Genomic DNA, 19,587 nt, shown 5'->3' on the forward strand with positions numbered 1-19,587 from the left:
TCACAGGTGTGCCTGCCTGTCCCCATCCCAGCTCCTGTCCCCAGGGTGCCTGCCTGTCCTCGCCCTGTCCCTAGCAGGGGTTTCCTCCCCACTTTCCCAACTGTGCTCCTTGCCAGGGTGCCCCCTGCATGCGATCTAGGTGTGCCCAGGGCAAGGATTGCCCTGATGGTGGCCCTGCCCACCTCAAACTGGTGGCTGACTTATGGGTGACTGTCTGGGGTGGCCAGCTTCCACAGGACAATGGCCACCCTTTTCTGCTGGGGGAATGCTGTGTGGAGGTGGGTGTCATGGTGCTGGAGGTAGGGGTGAGCCAATGGCACAGCTCCAGGAATGTCCCCCTTGGTCATCCTGAAGTTCTGTAGCCACTGGTTGTCACCCCAGTCCTCCAGCATCAGCCAGTCCCACCAGTCGCTGCTTGTGGGGAAGCTCTACAAGTGGTGGATGACCCGGGGGTCCGGCTGGGGACATTGAGCCCTGAGGACAGCTTCCAGGAGGGCGGTTATTGGGGTGGCCACCTGGAGCCGCTGCAACACAGCAGCCAGGACGGCCATGATGGAGGGGGGATGCTGCTCGGGATGCCTCCTCTGCTCCTGCTCTGGGAATGGGTTGCTGGGCCTCGGCGTGTGCAGACTGAAGCATGGGGGGGGGGGAGCTTTAAAGGGACGGCAGGTGATAGCTCTGGAAGGGCTCATCTGTCATGCAGCCTTGCCCGTGGTGCTTCCTGCCCCTGTTCTTGAACGAGCACCCTGGGGTGTGTGGACTCTCTCTTTCCAAAGTGCTCTGGGGGGCCCTTTCAAAAGAACATATTGAATCTTGCGTCCCTGTTCACGTGTGGACACTCCGTTTCAAAAGGCCATCTTTCCATGTTCTCTTTCGAAAGCCATCCTTTCGAAACAGAGCTGTAGTGTCAACACAGCCCACTAGATGCCTCTGTCGACAGGGAAATCTCGACAGAACCTCGGTCAACAGATTGCGTCTACACACGGCTTGCTCCGTCGACAAAGAACTGCCAGACTGCACTGCCCTCTGGTGCCAGAAAGCGGAATGGCAGCTCTGCAAAGAGGGCTGCCGGGCAACTGGAAGCCCTCTGTGGACAGCAGTGTCCACACTGCGCTTTTGTCAACAATACTTTGCCCAGAGATTGTTATGCCTCAAATTTTTGAGGGATAATACTGTCAAGGAAAAAGCAGAGTTCTGTCGAGAGTTCTGCCAATTTCGAAGTGCCGCGGCCGCCCCCATGCTAATGAGGCGCTGAATATGTATTTCAGCGCTTCATTAGTAAACCTCCAGCCTGGTGTGCAGGCATCTAAAATGCCCCTTGAGGTGGCCAAATACCCACTCCATCATGTTCCGGGCCCGGTTCAGCCGCTCATTAAAAAGGTCCTGTCTCAGCTGCGTGTGCCCAGTGTAGGGCAGCATCAGCCAGGCCTGCAGGGGGTAAGCCATGTCCGCCACGATGCAGGGCGGCATCACAGTGTCCCTGATGGGGAGCTCCTGCCAGGGGATAAAGATCCCCTCGGCCATGCAACATCCCAGCCCTGAGTTCCGGAAGACCCTTGCATCGTGGGCGGGCTCGGCCAGCCCACACAGATGTCCTGGAACCGGCTGTTGGCATCAACAAGCGCTTCCAGGAACACCGAGTGGTAGCCCTTGCGATTTACAAAGGCCCCGCGGCTGTGCTCTCAGGCCCGGATGGCAATGTGAGTGCTGTCCAGGGCCCCGAAGCCGTGCACACGGGATGCAAGGTAAAGCATAACAATAAACTATTTACTAAGTAACAAAACTGTGCCCTTCCATTCTTGAGGGAACTATATACAGGTGGGAGCGGGAAGAATGAACAGGGCGAGGGGGAACCCTGAAGGGGGTGTGGCAGTCCCGGGTGGGCACCATGGAGCCCCTGAGGAGTTGGGTTCACGGTGGGGGGGCCTTACCCCTTGACAGGGCTCAATGGCCGGGATCCCTGTGTTCTGCGCTCACCACTTCCTCCCCATGTCCAGGGGCCTCACGAAGGCCGGCAACACAGGGAGGTAGAGGTGTGGCTCCCATGTCCATGCCAGCCTCGGCACAGGGGATGTGGGGGGGTTGGAGGCTTGGCCTCCAGCTGGCCAGAAGCATGCGGGCCAGGTGCACAAGGCTGGCTGGGGGGCGGTGGGGAGGGAGCAGGGCCTCGAGGTCAGGCTCCTTGGTGGGTGCCATTGCAGGAGGGGGCAGGGGAAGCTGCGGGGGTGGGGGAGGGGACATGCAGGTGACAGGGGCACAGGGGATGGTGGGAGGACAGCAAGGGGGCTGGGTGCACGAGTGGCCTACAATAGGGCAGTGGCCGGGGCCAGGTGGCCAACCACAGCCTGGGTCAAGGAGTCCAAGCTGGCTGCCACCTGGTCCTATGCCTGCCGCTCCACAGCAAGCCACTTCTGTGCCATGTCCATCAGCTCCCACAGGGTCGCTGTGTGGGCTGCGTCCCGTCTCCTTCTCCCAACCCTGGTGGTGCCAATGAAGGGACCAGTAGTGGGCCTGCGCTACTCGCCCTCGGTGGTGGGGCTACTCAGGGCCCAGTGCAAGGCTGGTCCAGCTGCTGGAGCTGTGGAGACATAAGGGGATAGGAACGAGCCATTAGTCCCGGTGAGGGGCTCGACCTCCCCACCCTATCCTGGGGGCCCTGCAGGGACCACACCTGGGGTTCCCCACCTGGGTCATGGGAGCACTAGCTCTTCTCTGCCTCCCTCGGTCCCTCCATGGCCTGGTGGCCCATAGTGCTGAGTGCCACACGTCAGCCCTCTGAGGCCAGTGCAGCGGGGCTGTCTGGCCTGCCTGTGTCCTGGGGCTGACAGCTCTGTGGGTAGGCTGCAGCCACCCTGGGTGGGACTGTGAGCCCCCTCCTCCAGCCCCACAGCTACTGTCATGCATGGCACATACCTGTGGATCCCTCCAGGAACTTGGGCAGCGCACGCTTGGAGGGGGCCAGGCTGGATGGGATGTTGATAATGAGGGCCCCCTTGCTCAAGCCCTCGTCATCACTGCTGCCCAGGATCCTGGATGAGCACCTGTGAGCAGCCAGTGATTCCGGGCGGTGGTCCTCCTCAGTTCCCGTCTCCTCCAGCTCCCGCTCTGTTGGGGAGTCTGTGGTGTCAAGGACCATGGCTGGGGGTCCTGCCTCCTTGGGCCCAAGGAGGGCTTCTGGGAGCTGCCAGGTCCAGGAAGGGGCCTGGCACTTGGGTGCCTGGCTCTCCTCCTAGGAGGACTCCCTTCGGTCCCTGGGCGGCCCCTGAAAAGGGTGAGAGCCCTGGCTGCTGGCCATGGTGCCAGAGGGGGTGACGCTTCACCTGGGGCGTCGCAGCTGGCAAGAGGGCTGAGCTGCACCGTGGGTTCCCTGCTGCCTGCATGCTCTCAGCTTCTTGCCTGAGGGCTTCTGGGAGCCTGCGTCCTTAAGCACGGCCAGATGCTGGAGCCATAGAGCTCGGTCTGTGCTGTGAGCAGCACTGCCGCCTGCCAGCTGATCGCCACCATGGAGGACTCCCTCTTTCGAAAGAGCGGGCTGTGAAGCATCTACACTTACTCTCTTTCAAAATTATCTTTTGAAGGAGGGTGCTCTTCCCATCCCGGGAACAGAGGACCAACTCTGAAAGAACGGGGAGTTCTTTCGAAGTTATTTTCAAAAGATTGCCTTGTGAGTGTAGACGCTCCGCGGCTTCTTTCAAAAGATCTCGATTTTCAGACCTGGATTTCGAATGTACTTGCTAGTGCAGACGCACCTGTGTAGACATAGCCTAAGTGAATGAAAACAGTCACTTAAACAGGCAAAAAAAGCAGCAGAAATGTAGCACTTTAAAGACTAACAAAATGATTTTATTCGGTGATGAGCTTTTGTGGGACAGACCCACTTCTTCAGATTATTTTATTAGTCTTTAAAGTGCTACATTTCTGCTGCTTTGTTTTTGTTGGAGTACAGACTAACACAGCTACCTCTCTGTTACTCTTAAACAGGCAGCTAGTATAGCATGACAAGGACCCTGCAATATCTTCCATTTTCTTTGTAAGGGAGAATTTATTCTATTATTCAGAGTTCTCAGCAGTAATGGGAAAATCTTGAGCAAGATTAAAGTTTATGGAACATTTTAATATACAGAACTGAAAATCCACAAACTATAAAAACATTCAAGCAAATTTCACATGCCACAAGTGTTAGAAAGTAGAGAGTTGATGGTATCCTGCGAGGTCTGTCTGATCAAACTTCCTGCTCTCAGTTCTACTTTTTTCCCCACCTATTCTTTTATTTATGAATTATTGTTTTTTTACATGAAGCCCACACCTGTTGCTTCAGCCTGCAAAATTATGGAAATAGGGCACTCAGCACTTCTCAGGAGATGCTTTAACACTTGGCAGGATTTGGTCCTTAAACCATAGAATGGAATATAAAGTATTCTGTCTGTTACTGGATCAGGATCCAACATAGCCTCAAGAGTACTTCTGAACAAGCCGGTTGTAGCAGAGAACTCAGAGATTGGAAGTTACTTTGGGGTGAGATACTGGATTTTCTGTAAGTACAATAAACTCTTTCCTATCTGGCAGCCCCAAGACTGGGCGGTTGCCAGACAGTCAAATATTCTGGATAGTAGAGAGCTATACCTAGCAATGCATAACATTAAAGAAAAACAAGATTAGATATTAAGACGCAAGCAAACATGCATGCAGAGTACTTTATTTACCAACAACAGTAGTATTGCACACTGTAAACTTATACTGCATTTGCTGTATTTATTTGTATTTACTTTCACTATACTATACATGACGAAAACATAACTAAGATTTACTTATAGTTAAAATGCCAGTTATTTCAGAGTTCTGGATAATAGAACTATAATATATAATGATATGAAAGAGATTACTATAGTCTTGGCACCATGTACAGCTAAACATCTAGGCTCGGGGACTATTTGAAGATTTCGTATTTCATGAAACACCTGGAAAATTTTAGCATGCTAGAAAGCAGCTAAGAATCCCGGCTTTAATTTGCAATAGCACCTAACATTTCTTTCTAACCTAGATGGTTTGTAAGACATTTGATCTACAAAACAAATCATTCTCTGAAGAGTCAATTGACACGAGGAGAGCATTCCAAGAAAAAAAAGGCTGCAATTCTATACCCTGCAAAGCTCAGGATAAGTTAGAAAATTACAGCTAGCTTGGAGTTGGGGGAGGGGAGAAAGGGGAATTTAGAACCAGTAAACTGAAATATGGGAGGAAGTGAACCAGAAGTTCTGAGGAAGGAGACCTGTAGGCATAGGAGTTATGCTTCTAAGATCTATTGCAAATACAAATTTGCTGTGCTTGAGCTATACTTGTTCAATGCTTTGCTATTATGCCTAATGAGATTTGTTTTGCTGCTCCCTCCACTCCCAACAGCAGATTATGGATAGGTATTTCGAGAGATCCTAGGAACACAGAATGCCAAGCAACAGGGTGAGGAAGCTATCATACACAATGATTTTGTGAACTATACAGTATAACTGTAATATAGGGATTGATGCATTCAGGTTCTTGCATTCAGGGATATTTTAGTCTCAAATCATGCTCATTTGTTTTTAATAGAAACAGAGAGGGAGCTGTGCTAGTCTATACACTACCAAAGTAGCACTTTAAAGACTAGCAAAATAATTTATTAGGTGAGCTTTCGTGGGACAGACCCACTTCTTCAGACCAGACCTATGGTCTGAAGAAGTGGGTCTGTCTCAGGAAAGCTCACCTAATAAATTATTTTGCTAGTCTTTGAAGTGCTACTTGACTGCTTTTTGTTTTCATTTGTTTTGGTACTTGATTACAACAATAAGAACTAGCTCTTGCTGCAGTTGAAGGGTGAAAGCAAACTGGCAATAAAAATGACAGTTTTAAAGTAGGGGGATTCACATTTGTTAATTTTTTTCACTGTTTTGCTGGATTGTTGAGTGTGTAAAACAATGCAAGAATTTCACAGCTGCTAAAAGGAAGTTAAATATTTTGCTGCATTTTCCTAGCCAGCAGTCCCATGCTGCTCCTAACATAATAGCAGTTCCTATTACCACATTCAAGAAGAACTACAATGGCCTAATTCAGTTAAATGGAGAAAATATAAGCCATTATTTATTCCCCCCACCAGTGAAAATATCAATTTCCTGCTCTTATTTGCAGCAGACTGCCTTTTGAACCTGGAAATAGGGACACCTTATATTACAGTACAGAATCTCCACAGCTTGGGACTGAACTTCCCCCCAAAAAGTTATTTCTCTACAAATATCTGTCACCTTTTAATCTGATTTATCTATTCCCTCTAGTGTCACAGCATACCGGCTGTGTCTACACTTGCAGTCCTCTTTCGAAAGAGGCATGCAAAAGAGGGAAATCAAAAATGCAAATGAGGTGCAGATTTATGTATCTGGCACTTCATTTGCATATTCTTTTGAAAGAAAAAAAAAGCAGTGTAAACATGGTTCTTTCAAAAGTAAACCCCATTTTTGAAAGAACCTTCTTCCCATAAAAAAAAAGGGAAAAAGGGTTCTTTTGGAGATGGGGATCACTTTCGAAAGAGCCGCATCTATACTGCTTGTCTGCATCTATACCACGGAGGTCTTTTGAAAGAAGCTCTTTCAGAAGATCTCTTCCAAAAGAATTCTTTCCAAAGAGTGTGTCCACACACAAAAAAAAAAAAAAAAAAAAAAAATCGATCAAAAGACCGTTTTCCAATATAACAGCTCTCTGGAGGAAGAAACTCTTCCTAATTAAGAACCTAAATTTTTAGCCTGTGTCTTCAAATTATGTTCACAGTCTTGCTTGTTGACAGAAAAGCTTTTCCTATCACCATATATTTCGCTTTTAGATGCATGAAAATAATAATATTCATTAAAAAATCTCTTTTGCTTCTCCCCGTGCTTTAAAAAAAACTTTGCCAGCTCTCCCCCCAGCTAATCCTGTGGCTGGAACGGCCAAGGTGCCAGTACTCAGTACCAGCAAGTACCAGCACAAAAAAAAGCACTGCCTCTTCCATGCTAGATGTCTTAACTCTGATCCATGAAACAGCCCTTCTGCACTATCAATCTTGTCATGATACTTTCTCCAATACCACATCTTGTTGAATAGTAACAGAGAGGTAGCCATGTTAGTCTGGTTACCACATCTTGTTGTTAGTGAGCCAGACCATACCTGAATTTCCAAGATACTGTCATACAGGCTTCAGGTTACTAACACATCAGTCTGTGAAACAGCTCAGCCCTCCTGTGAATCTTAAGTTTTATAACGGTTCCTAAAATCCACTTTAATCTTGATTGTAGCTCTTAAATTAACATGAACTTTTACATTAACAGACAGAGCAATTGATTAAGAGCAGCACTGATGGAATGGGATAGGGGTTGTGGTGAGCAGGAATGGCAACTCATGAGCCAGAATGGCAAGCACTCCTCCCTGAACCCTAGTGGACAGAACTTTGCCCTGCTCCCTTACCTGGCAGGAAGGCAAGGGGTGGGGCTGCTAGTGTAAGAGCCCCAGCCAAGCGCTCAGTAGAGGTCGTCACCAGATGCAGGTGTGCAGGCTAGGAGGTGGGCCCAGCACTCTGGGAGACAGAAGATTGGCTTGGGCCACCAGGCCTTCTGATGGATGATGCAAAAGAGGAACCACCACCATAGGCCCCACACCCCTCCTGACGCAGAGGAATCATCTCACCAACCCACCAGGTATGAGGAGACAGGGAGATCTGGAGAGGGCCCAGGGATAACAGGGTTGGCATGCTGTAGTGTGGATCCCTCCTGACCCTCATGGCAGACCACCTTGCTGCAGCACGGCCCTGGGCTGGGGTGCAGTGGAGTGGGTAGGCCCGTGCTTTCTGCCCCTGCCTAGCCACGCCTAATCTACAGGTGGCAGTCTTCCTCGCTTTGCCATTCCAGATATAGGCCTGGGCATCTGGTCCCTGCATTGAATGCTTGTTTGTTGCCCCACCCCGCACCAGGGCCTGGGTTTATTGACTTTCCATTGATTCTGCTTGTCTGTTGCCCTGCCCAGCACCAGGACCTGGGCCTTTCAACTTTGGGTTGGACTAACTGTGTTGTTGCCTGTGTGGGAGCTGGGTGGGGGCCCATGGAGGCCTGCGTGCTGCCTTCAACCCCAGGACTGCACTGTGTGCAGTGAACAGGAGTGGCTGCTCACTGAGACAAGACGCCAATATGGGTACAAATGGCTTCATCACTGTGTACTATTACGTAAGGAATGTCATGCTGATGCTTAGCTTACCCACTAAATTAACATGAAGCTATGGAAACAGCTACTAGCAGAGCAGAGAGCTCTTGGTTTAAAACATCACCAGGTTCAATCATCATAGGATTTATAACATGTTATATTCAGTTTAAATTCTCAGACATACTAGGCTTTTTTACCTTCTGATAGCTCTAGCTTTCACCTACTATCTCAGAAGGAAAGATGCCTCAAACTCCATGAATGTGGCACTGTGTAACCAATCCCACCAAAGTGCATCTGCAAGAGTTCCAAACCACTACTTTTAATCCCATTTTTGGCCTTGGTTATTTGTTTTGAGATTCTATAAATCTCCACAGAAGACGTACGGTGCAGGCATGCCCCATGACTCTGAGAGCCTCAATAACTGGCTTCAACCTGATCTGGAAGGTCTACCTGAGAGAATTCACTCTCCACGTGCATTAAGTCCTTGGCATGTCCAACGAAGCTGCTACCAAGAGGGCTAGTGAATGCCATTTATAAACTAGACTAACAAAAGCCGCAACTGTCATATACACTGTGAATATGGGCAACAGCTGGCCGATCTACAAGTTGAAAGGCTCCATATCCCATCATCCCCATCTATCCTAAGCAAACCAGTTCACAGTCTAATTTTCTCTGTGGCTATGAGAGAGGAACTCTTTCTTGGGGAAAACACCAGAGGCTTGACCTAAGGTTCACACATCAGTGAACCAAATAAGAAGATTCTGAGAGGTAGCAGTGTTTAGTTTATATCTTCACAAAACAAAGCACGCACTCCTCTAGCACCTGAAAGACCAACAATATTCTGTATTAGGTAATGAACACTTGTGAGTCTTTCCTATGAAAGTTCTTTACCTAAAATAATATTGTTAGTCTCTACGGTGCTACAGGACTGCTTGCTTTCTCTTGCAAGTAAGAAGAGGCACTTTAGGGTTATCAGGGGTTTCATATTCCCTCAAAGGCACAGAAACATGTCAGTGCTGTAATATTCCTGATCTCTGCCAGTTTAGGAAATAGAACAATTATAGAACACTAGAACTGGAAGGGACCTTGAGAGGTCATCCAGTCCAGTTTCCTGCCCTCTTGGCAGGACCAAACACTGTCCAGACCACCCCTGATAAGCATCTAACCTGCTTTTAAAAATCTCCAGCAATGGAGGATTATAATATTTTTGATACTGGTAGTTTCATCGCTGGTATGGAACACAGCTAAGCCAAGGTAAAGACGATTGCTGCTACAATGTATTCCATTTTACCTGAAGTTGTCAGGATCAGTGTACTCATAAGGAAAGGGGATTAGACAAATACATAAATTCCTGTCACTTTAACTCCTAGAGCCAATCTGAACATCCATCCAGGTGGAAGTCTCTGTTTGATCATAGACAAAGCAAGGATTGGCAGCTCTTATCTTATGTGATTTTTAGTCCAAATAAGATTAATGAGCTGCCATTCTCTTACTGATTCAGGTTAGCTTTTGAATAACACAGTAATCTGCAACTGTCTTCAGATTAAAAAAAAAAAAAATCAATGGCCAAATGTAGGCAAAGGCATGAAATGGTGTTAATGTTTCTTTCACCTGTTTTGTGCTCACAGTTAAATGCACATATTTGTGGCCAAGTATTTCTCTCACATCCATTGCTCATCCTGCCCTGAAGAAAAGTCACTGTCTGGTTAAATGAGATCTGTTACCTGAGCTTCTCTGCAGCGCAATGATTTTTCTTCCCCCACAACAGTACATTCTGTCACCATCTTCCACTTGGTTTTGACCAGAGTGATTTTTTTTTTTCCAGGCCACTGCAGGTCAGTAGGGCTTTGAACATTATTTTCATTTTCTATGTTTATTGATTAAACCTCTGTACATGTGTTCAGGTTTATGGACAGGCAGGTCTCTTAATCACTGTGATCTTAAGAATATACAAAAACTATACTCAGTCTAGCGTCTGCAGCTAGTCAGAGCTGTCTTAGAAAACAGCCATTCACATTCATCAGAATATCATGACCTTGAAAATTATTGTACCAACATTTCTGCCAGTTCCTTTGTGTTCTATGTACCTTTCTCCACATGCCTTATAACTCAGAGTATGCTGAATCCCACTATTCAGACACATTCTGCATCAGGCACACCCTTTTTTAAAAATCTCCTTTGTACCTGTAATGATAGGATTAAGCCATCCAATATCTGCCTCCAAGTTTGGCCTTGAAAAGAGGGCTTGTGTGATATAAAACATACTCTAAAATGGGGAGATTGGCTCAATTAAAGAAACCCTTACCACCAGAATAGTACTTTTCCTACTTCTGTATTCTAGCCTTTTCCGTTTTACATGCATTTTTAGCACAGGTGAAAGATGCTGACTTGCCTGGGTGGCCATGGGCAACAAGAGCACCTTTGTTTCTTCAGTCCCATCTCACATCAATTCCTTTGGATCAGAGTTTGACTCTAATCCTGCTGTCAGATCAAAGGAGTTAGATAAATGTACAGATCCAGTTGTAGGCACAAGGCCTTGCTTTCCAAAAGGGATGCTCAAAAGCACAATGTTTCCCTATTGATGTAATCTGTTTGCTTTTGGAGAAAGAACTTTTGCTATTAGGAGGGCCACTGTTTACTTCCTCATTGGGGTATGCACACAGCACAAAAACTAGTTTTTACATTTTAAAATATCATTACCAAACTTCCCCATAGGGACAACTAAAAGTCTCAAATATGTGAGAATTGTTTAGTAACAAAAATTCAAAATACTATTATACCTCTGACAAAGATTAAAAACAGACCACAAATTGAATTTAGGAATGTTTTTAAAAATTGTGCATTGCCAAAAAAAGTTCGTTCTTAAGACACACCAAGTATGGGATCCCTCTGCACCCAAAACCTCTGCTGGAGTGCTTTAACAAGGCCATCACAATCAGTGAAATTCACCTGGGTCTGTGTGGAGGCCTACGGCCAAGGGTTGTCCTCAGTAAGGCCAAGTACAGGGGGAAGTTGTTTTATCTACCTGGGGCAGCTTCCAGTACCAAGACTTGAAAGACTATTTTTGTTCAATTATTTTCCTATTTCCAGCTTTAGAAATAACATTTAGTAAGTTACATTAAAACAATGTTAGCACAATATTAGGGCTGTAAGCCAAACTATATCAAATAGCCAATAAATGCAAGATATAAGGCTCTGCCAACCCATGTTAATCGTGTGGTGTGTCTGGGATGGAAGCTGGAGGCATGAAGGTAGGCGTAGCGGTCAGTATCCCTGATGATGCTACAGCACATCTGATGGCTGACCTCTGTAACTTTATCCTCACACACAACTATTTCAGATTTGGCGACGACATATAACTTCAAATCAGTGGCACAGCTATGGGTACCCCCATGGCCCCTCAATATGCCAATATTTTCATGGCTGACCTGGAACAGCGCTTCCTTAGCTCTCGTCCACTGACACCCCGTCTCTACTTACACTACATTGATGATATCTTCATCATCTGGACCCATGGGAAGGAGACTCTGGAGGAATTCCACTGGGACTTCAACAACTTTCACCCCAACATCAACCTCAGCCTGGAACAGTCCACACAGGAGAGCTACTTCCTGGACACCACGGTGCTAGTACACAATGGCCACATCAATACCACCCTGTACCGTAAACCTACTGACTGCTACGCCTACCTTCATGCCTCCAGCTTCCATCCCAGACACACCACACAATCCATTGTCTACAGCCAAGTACTAAGATATAACCGCATTTGCTCCAACCCCTCTGACAGAGACAAACACCTACAGGATCTCTACTAAGCATTCTTGAAACTGCAATACCCACCTGAGGAAGTGAAAAAACAGATCAACAGAGCCAGACGTGTGCCACGAAGCCTCTTACTACAGGACAAGCCCAAGAGAGAAACCAACAGAACACCACTAGCCATCACCTACAGTCCTCAGCTAAAACCTCTACAGCGCATCGTCAGGGATTTAGATCCCATCCTGGACAACAATCCCCCACTTTCACAGGCCTTGGGAGGCAGACCAGTCCTTGCCCACAGACAACCTGCCAACCTGAAGCAAATCCTAACCAGCAACTATACACTGCACCACAGTCACTCTAACTCAGGGACCCATCCATGCAACAGACCTCTTTGCCAGCTCTGCCCACATATCTACATCAGCAACACCATTACAGGACCTAACCAGGTCAGCCACACCACCGTGGGTTCATTCAGCTGCACATCTACCAATATAACTTATGCCATCATGTGCCAGCAATGCCCCTCTGCTATATACATCGGACAAACTGGACAGTCTCTACGTAAAAGAGTAAACGCACACAAATCAGACATCAGAAGTGGCGATATACAAAAACCCGTAGGAGAGCACTTCAGTCTCCCAGGCCACACAGTAGCAGACTTAAAAGTAGCTGTCCTACAGCGAAGAGATTTCAGGACCAGACTCCAAAGAAAAATTTCTGAGCTACAATTCATCTGCAAATTCGACGCCCTCAGCTCAGGCTTAAACAAAGACTGCGAATGGCTGGCTAAGTACAGAAGCGGCTTCCCCTCCCTTGGTGTTCACACCTCCAGATCAGCTGCTGGCAGTGAGCCTCGCCCTTGCTGACTGAGCTAACCTTGTTATCCCCACCCTTGCCCTGGCTTATTTGTACCTGGCCCTGCAGATTTCCATGACCAGCATCTGATGAAGCGAGTCTGCGCTCACGAAAGCTCATGCTCAGAACTTTTCTGTTAGTCTATAAGGTGCCACAGGACCCGTCGTTGCTGCTACAGATCCAGACTAACACGGCTCCCCCTCCGGCACTTGACACAATAGCAACAGCTGACACCAGAGCCCGGGGCCTCGGCAATGGGCCCCCCGGGAAGGCGGCGGGGCGGGGCCGGGCCGGCCCGAGGGGGAGAGTCGAGCAGGGGGCTGGGACGGAGGTCGGGCTGGGGGAAGGGGAGCCGCGCGGTCGGTGAGGCGGGGAGCGACCGGGGCGGGGGAGGGGGAGGGGAGGCCGCGCCGTGCTGCGCTCTGGGAGTACCGAAGCCGGGGGTCGCGGGGGGTCTGGGTCTCTGTGCAGCGGGACGGGAGGGGGAGGGGAAGTCAAACTGCGGGGACAACCTCACACCACGTTTCACCACAAAGAAAGACCACGAGATAAGCGCATGCGCACACCAACCCCCCACCCCCCGTTACCTTAAGCAGCCGGGGGCGAACTAGGGACTCTCCAGGGGGCGGGAACGTTAGTGCCGTTATGAGTCTTCCTCCAATAGCGTGGCCTGGCACATCAAACACGGCTCAGCCCTCTCCTTTCTCGCAGCCAATCAGAACTAGTCTGGCTCTGCACTGCGCCGAACCAGTAAAGAGCCCCTGCGTTGTAAGTTCCACAGCCAATGGGGAGCCAGTCTCTCTGACGGACAGTTGCTCTACCGCACAGGAACCGTCTCTCTCCAGTAGCCAGGGCTCCCTTGATTGGGCATTATCACGGGATGGGCGTGGCCAAGGGCCTAGAACGCCTATATCAGAGGCGGCTGGGGTGGCGGACGCCATTTTGTGCGGCAGAGTCTGGAGAGCGGCCGGGGGGAGGCGGCGGAGGGTTTCGGGGTTCGGACCAGAGCGCCCGGATGGTGAAATCCTCCCTGCAGCGGATACTCAACAGTCACTGCTTCGCTAGAGAGAAAGAGGGGAATAAAAGTACCGTCATGCCCGCCGTGCTGAGTCTTAGTGCCGGACAGAGCAGGTGAGGGCTCCCCTCAGACCGCGCCGTGAGCCCCTCTCTTCCGCTTCCCTCCCCCGCGGTGGGCCTCTGAGCTGTCCCCCGCCGTGCTGACCCATGGGCCAGGCCGCGTCTGCCAGCCCGTCCCCCGCGCCGGGCCCAGTTGGGCGGGGGGAGGAGCGCAGCCCCGGATCGTCGGTGCCTGTGTTACGGGCGCTGGAAGCGGCCTCCTGGCCCGCTAGGGGTGGGTGGGGTGGCGGGCCTGGGCTGGGCGATGAGTGACCCCTCCCGACGAGGAGCAGCGATTATGAGCTTCTCTCCACCCCCGTGCACGTAGGAGTCGTCACCAGGCCCCCGTTCCCCTCGGCCGGTGATAATACTTCCCCTTCGGTAAGGTCAGTCACCTCCCGCGTCTTGCCCGGAGGTGGCTGCGGGTCTTCCGCGTCCTGTTCGCGGGCGTCGGTAGTCCCTGGACAATCCCCTTCCTGAGCTGAGTAACCTGTTGTCTCAACATAGGCAGAGCAGCAGCTGTGGGGAATAAGGGCTTCCCCGTAGCACCCGTAAATCCCAGCACGCACTAGTAAAATAGTGAAAACAACAGCGGGCCTGACCTGCCCGGGGGTGTATGAAAGGCAAATATAAACATCAGCTGCACATACAATAGCTGAAGTTGCCTGAGGAACGTGTCAGCCAAGGCATGAATGTTTATTTTGCTGAAACAAGGGGAAAGAATCTTATCAATAAAAGTCGTCCTTAAGCTCATAGGAATTACCATCTCAGTAATTGACTGTTTCTGGTTACGAACACATTTCCTTTACGGTTGGAACATTAATGAATTTGGAATGGTAGAAGATTGGGAAATGTGAAAGCCTTTCCGGTGGGGTGTATTCATGTGTATGAAAAGAGTAAAGGTGCTTAACCTAAAGCAAACATAAATGTTATAAAACCTGGTTTCTTAATCATTTTATGCAGTTTAAACTCTTGATGGTAATTGCTGGGATGACGTGAAAATTACTGTGACCTATACACAGGACAGAAAGCTTTCAAACCGGTAGTGCCCTAGACGTCTGTTTTTTCCCCCCCCCTTTTCAGAGACATTTTAAGAAGCCTTTTTTGTGTTTAGAGAAAGTTAACAGTACAAAAAAACCACACTAATGAGTGCAACTTTAAACTGTACTATTACAAACAACTTCTGAAGGTAAATAGGAAAGCTGTTGAAAAGATGGTATGCCACTTGATTGGAAAAATGCAGGATAGTAATTCTAACTTGAATATGTTGTTAGTAACCCTAGTCCATCTCTTTTTGTATTTTTTTTGCCTGCATCGTCTAAAAAGAAAGAGAAAACAGTTAGGATACATTTCTATGCAGTTAGTAGCCAAAGGAACATCAAAATGTTTTGTATTAGAGAATCAGTTGAATTCTTAACTGCAAAATTGCTACACTTTGGAGATTGAGTAGAATGCAGGTTCATATACCTTTTAATATCCATAAGTAAATATCTAATTCTGTACTTGAAATTTCGTGCAATAAAACTAATACATCCATATTGCAGCCCCCAGTGGTTCCCTTTTATTGATCACTTTCAGCATATTGTATCTATCAGTATAGTTCAGCAGCTTTTAAATCAGTGGTGTATTTGTGATACCACAAATTTCTGACTGATTTGGAAATCTCAAACACATTTGGACTGTGCAAAATGGTGGATTATTTTGTACATGTTTATACTGATTTGCAAATGGCTGCTGGCACTCACAGATAGGATGATTGTGAAAATTTCCCTAAGGGCCTTGATTGCTGCATCTGCTGAGATGACGCAACTGAAGTGCAAGCCTGCAGGGTGAAAGATGGTGCAGAGGGAGGGGCTAATTGGCACAGCAGTCACTCTGGTTAATGTAATAAGGCTGATCAGTGAGGCAGGCTTCCCTGGTGCTACGAAACATCTTGTGCACAAAAATTGTTTCAGGAGATGGAATGCTTTGCAGAGTGATGATCAATAATTATCTTTGTGTGTCTTAGTTTTCTTCCAAAAAATTGTCAATGTGCACTTCAGGTAGGCTTTCAAATTAGTGATATTTTAAAGGAGCAGACTTTGTTTTTACTTAAAAATTTTAAACTGTTTAGAATCAGACTTGTTCCTTACACAGTTTAAATAATGGAAACAATCTGGAAATGTTTTTTTTTTAAAAAAAAAAAAAGCTACTTAGAATCAGCTTAAGCTCTTTAGAATGCAGAGAAATGACGCAGGTACTATACTTCTAGAACAAACTATGCATAACATCTGTATTCGCAGGGGTGGGGGTAATCTGATTGTTTGACAATCTTCTGCTTCTAACTGCTGACATCTGCCAAGGAAACTTTCACTTGAAATATATATTCTCAAATCATTTGTTAAAACTAAAACTGTAGCTAGCCTTAAGAGTTAGATTTTATATTACCAATGTTGCAATGATTAAAATATTTTATTAAACACTTAACTGGTCAAGAGGAGGGAAGAATCTCTTCTGTCCTTGCATGTGCCAAACTTCTATTGATTTTTAGGGGAATTTGACCATTAAAGCAGAATGGGGCATTGTAGGATGGAAATACTTTGTTCCAACAGGCATGGAGGAAATTTCAACGTGTTTGTGGCTGTCCACTGTTTATAGATTAACTGTAAAATGTGTAGTTAAGTTCTTAGATATCATTTGCTTTTCAGCCCTAACTTTAAATGTCGTCATCCTTAGCTTCCGTAACATTTGTGGACCCCATGACCATTATGGGTATACATTTAATGCACTTGTTTTTGTGGACAATAGACCCTGTGGCAATGTCTACATAAGAAGCTTCTGTCTATAGAAGTCACTATCAGAAGCGGTTTCCTGGCAAATCTTCTGTCAACAGATGGTGTCTACACATAAAAGCAGATCAAAAGAGCAATTCTCTCTACCAGCAGAGACCAGCCAGACTGCCTGGCCCCCTCTCTTGACAGAATGGGTGACTGGAAGCTATACAAATGAGGCTGCCTGTGAACTGGAAGCCCTGTCTGTTGATAGAGGGTCCCAGAGTGTCTACACAGCTGTTTTGTTTACAAAACACTGTTGAGAGAGAGATGTTATATGTGAATGGGGAGAGGTATATATTGGGTTTTGTCGACGTACTGTTGACAAAGCGCACTTTGTATGTAGGCACTTGGCACTTTTTCCCCAACAAAAGCCCAGTTTTGCCAGGAAAAACCTCTTGTGTAGACTTAGCCCTTGTGACCTAGGTGTTTCTCATCCTATGTCAATGAGATTGGCATTTATACAGTGAAGGGAAAAGCATGCCAGTTAGAGGCTTAACTTTGCATTTATAAGCTCAGGCTAACCAAATGTTTTAAGGGTTTCTTAAATAGAACTTCATATAAAACATGACCACTGCTTCATTTCTTTACATAGGCTTTATGTAGTTTAACTGAACCCATGATTTTCTTCAGTTCCAGGGTTTCTTTCAATTGCTGTAGTAACCTGGGTCCGGGGCCTCGGTGGTGCTCCTGATGTCCCTCACCCACCCCTGAAGATCCCAGGTGGGCGAGGGAATAGTCAGAGGGATCACAATCTTTCAGCTAATTTGTTTTATTCTGTAAGTATATGCAGTCAATACCATGAAGTCTTTGCTTGATTTTCTTAGTTTCTTAACTTCTCATATGGTGGAGACTTTGAGAAAGCTATAATATTAATCTTGACTGTAGTGTTCAAGAATTTTGTGCACTTACATCTCAGTTGATTTTCTGTCGTCTTGTAACAGGATAATCGGCTGACTGTAACAGAGGAACTAACATCTAATAACAGGACAAGAATTCTGAATGTCCAGTCAAGGCTTACAGATGCCAAACATGTTAATTGGAGGGCAGTGCTAAACAACAATAATCTGTATATTGAAATTCCCAGTGGTGCTCTGCCTGAAGGGAGCAAAGACAGGTATGAAGAATGGAATGTAATATGCCATTTGATTTCTTCCTAATTAGGAGTGAGCTTCAGTATGCCTACTAGTAAAAAGGATTACAAGACTGATTTGTGGCCTTACAAATAAAGGAACCAAATATTCCACTTCTGTTCAATAAACCCTTTAACTCTGTTTGGACCTTAAATTTCAGTAGCACCTATCACTTCTAGTGTTATATGCTAGTTGAGAGTGGAAAGCTGGAATTCTAATTGGGCTATGTGATGTCAAGGGTAAATCTGAGTGGGGAGAGGCATGGCTTGTCAGTTGTGTGAGCGTGGGTACTTAGCCTATCAGATTTAAGCATACAAATTTGCAGGTGCAAATGTGTACATGGTGTCACTTGCTTGAAAGAGCGAAACTATCAATATTTCTGAATGTGTTTGACACTTAGACATTGCTTCAAAGAGTTGTCTGCCTCACTGATACTTCTCTTCAGTTTTGCAGTTCTTCTTGAGTTTGCTGAAGAACAGCTTCAAGTTGATCATGTCTTCATTTGCTTCCACAAGAATAGAGATGACAGAGGTGCGTGTAAATTGAAACCTTTGAAACTGCTTTCACCGTGACTTCAGTAACAGAAAAGTGACTTCATGTAAATGTAATTGCAATACATGTAAAATAGGTCTTTTCGGATGCCTCATTACTACTGTGGTGGCCAATAAGGATGGTCTAGTAATTCCAATATCAGATTAAACTTGTATTTTTTTTTCTGCTTTTTGCAGCTGCATTGCTCCGTACTTTCAGCTTTTTGGGCTTTGAGATTGTGAGACCAGGGCATCCCCTTGTCCCCAAGAGACCAGATGCTTGCTTCATGGCCTACACGTTTGAGAGAGACTCTTCGGAAGAATAGGTTGCAATGTTTGCCTCTTAGAGCTTTCTTGTTGTCTATGAAGATGGAACTGTAGAAATTTTGTCAACATCTATTACAATACATATTCTTTGTACATGTTCTGTGTGTGAAATATTGTGACCAACTGATCTTATCTGGTGGTGGGATGTTGAAAATTTCAGACTTCATCTTTTCTGGATTTGTGCGCATGTTGTGATTGTGCAAATAAATGCTCACTCCAAATTAGCAGTATATTTCTTGAAGTTTAATATTGTGTTTGTGATACTGAAGTATTTGCTTTAATTCAAAATAAAAATTTATATTTTACTTTTTATTGCTGGTTTAAGATGTTTAAGACTTCTCTCTTTAGAAAGCTTTTGTATTTTAAATGGTAGGTAAGATCTACTAGCATAACGTGTGCTAACTAATCTGCCTCGCTGACCTTGTACTGTTATGGACACCTCAGGAATGGAGGCTGTAACTGAGCAAAATGCTGCTCAGACTTCAACAGTTAATACTCTGGGCCAGGTTGTAGAGGCATCTAGGGATCTTCTATGCTGGCAGCTTCTTACCCTGGGCATACCTGTTGCCTTCCTGACCAGGGTGAGGGGGAGGAGGGTGGTGAAAACAGCTACCTTCCTCCTGTATTGGACCTGTTTTCAACCCACCACATACCCAATAACTAAGGAAGGCCGTGCAGACTTCAGTGGTGCTCCTCCTCCAGCTATCTGGGGCCATTAGCCAGCAGCTATACAGCTTTGCCTGCAAATCTCAAGCATCTTCCCTTCCTGGCTGTAAGTGGGTTGCCATGAGGTTGTAGGGCTGGTGACGGGCATCCTAGAAATGCCTGTACTGAAGATGCAATACAGCATAGGTTCCC

At 46.7% G+C, this 19,587-nt stretch overlaps 2 protein-coding genes across 3 annotated transcripts in view; one reads left to right on the forward strand and one right to left on the reverse strand.

Moving 5' to 3' along the window:
• Positions 1-13,028, reverse strand: part of JSRP1 (junctional sarcoplasmic reticulum protein 1) — a 76,124-nt gene extending 63,096 nt beyond the window's left edge. Inside the window, exon 1 of one of the 2 annotated variants that reach the window (XM_074978048.1) lies at positions 12,871-13,028. The gene's annotated coding sequence lies outside the window, so the exon portion shown is untranslated. The remainder of the gene's footprint in view (positions 1-12,870) is intronic. The other variant, XM_074978047.1, reaches the window with a different exon arrangement.
• A 726-nt stretch (positions 13,029-13,754) lies between these two features.
• Positions 13,755-19,039, forward strand: OAZ1 (ornithine decarboxylase antizyme 1). Its single transcript, XM_074978304.1, is given in 6 exon segments — positions 13,755-13,944; positions 17,373-17,430; positions 17,432-17,518; positions 17,684-17,856; positions 18,318-18,403; positions 18,601-19,039. Coding segments are annotated over 6 exon segments (648 nt in total). The 5' UTR covers positions 13,755-13,828; the 3' UTR covers positions 18,729-19,039.
• The last annotated feature ends 548 nt before the right edge of the window (positions 19,040-19,587 follow it).

The sequence above is a fragment of the Carettochelys insculpta genome, chromosome 27 (genome assembly GCF_033958435.1).
Source record: "Carettochelys insculpta isolate YL-2023 chromosome 27, ASM3395843v1, whole genome shotgun sequence".
Taxonomy (NCBI): Eukaryota; Metazoa; Chordata; order Testudines; family Carettochelyidae; genus Carettochelys; species Carettochelys insculpta.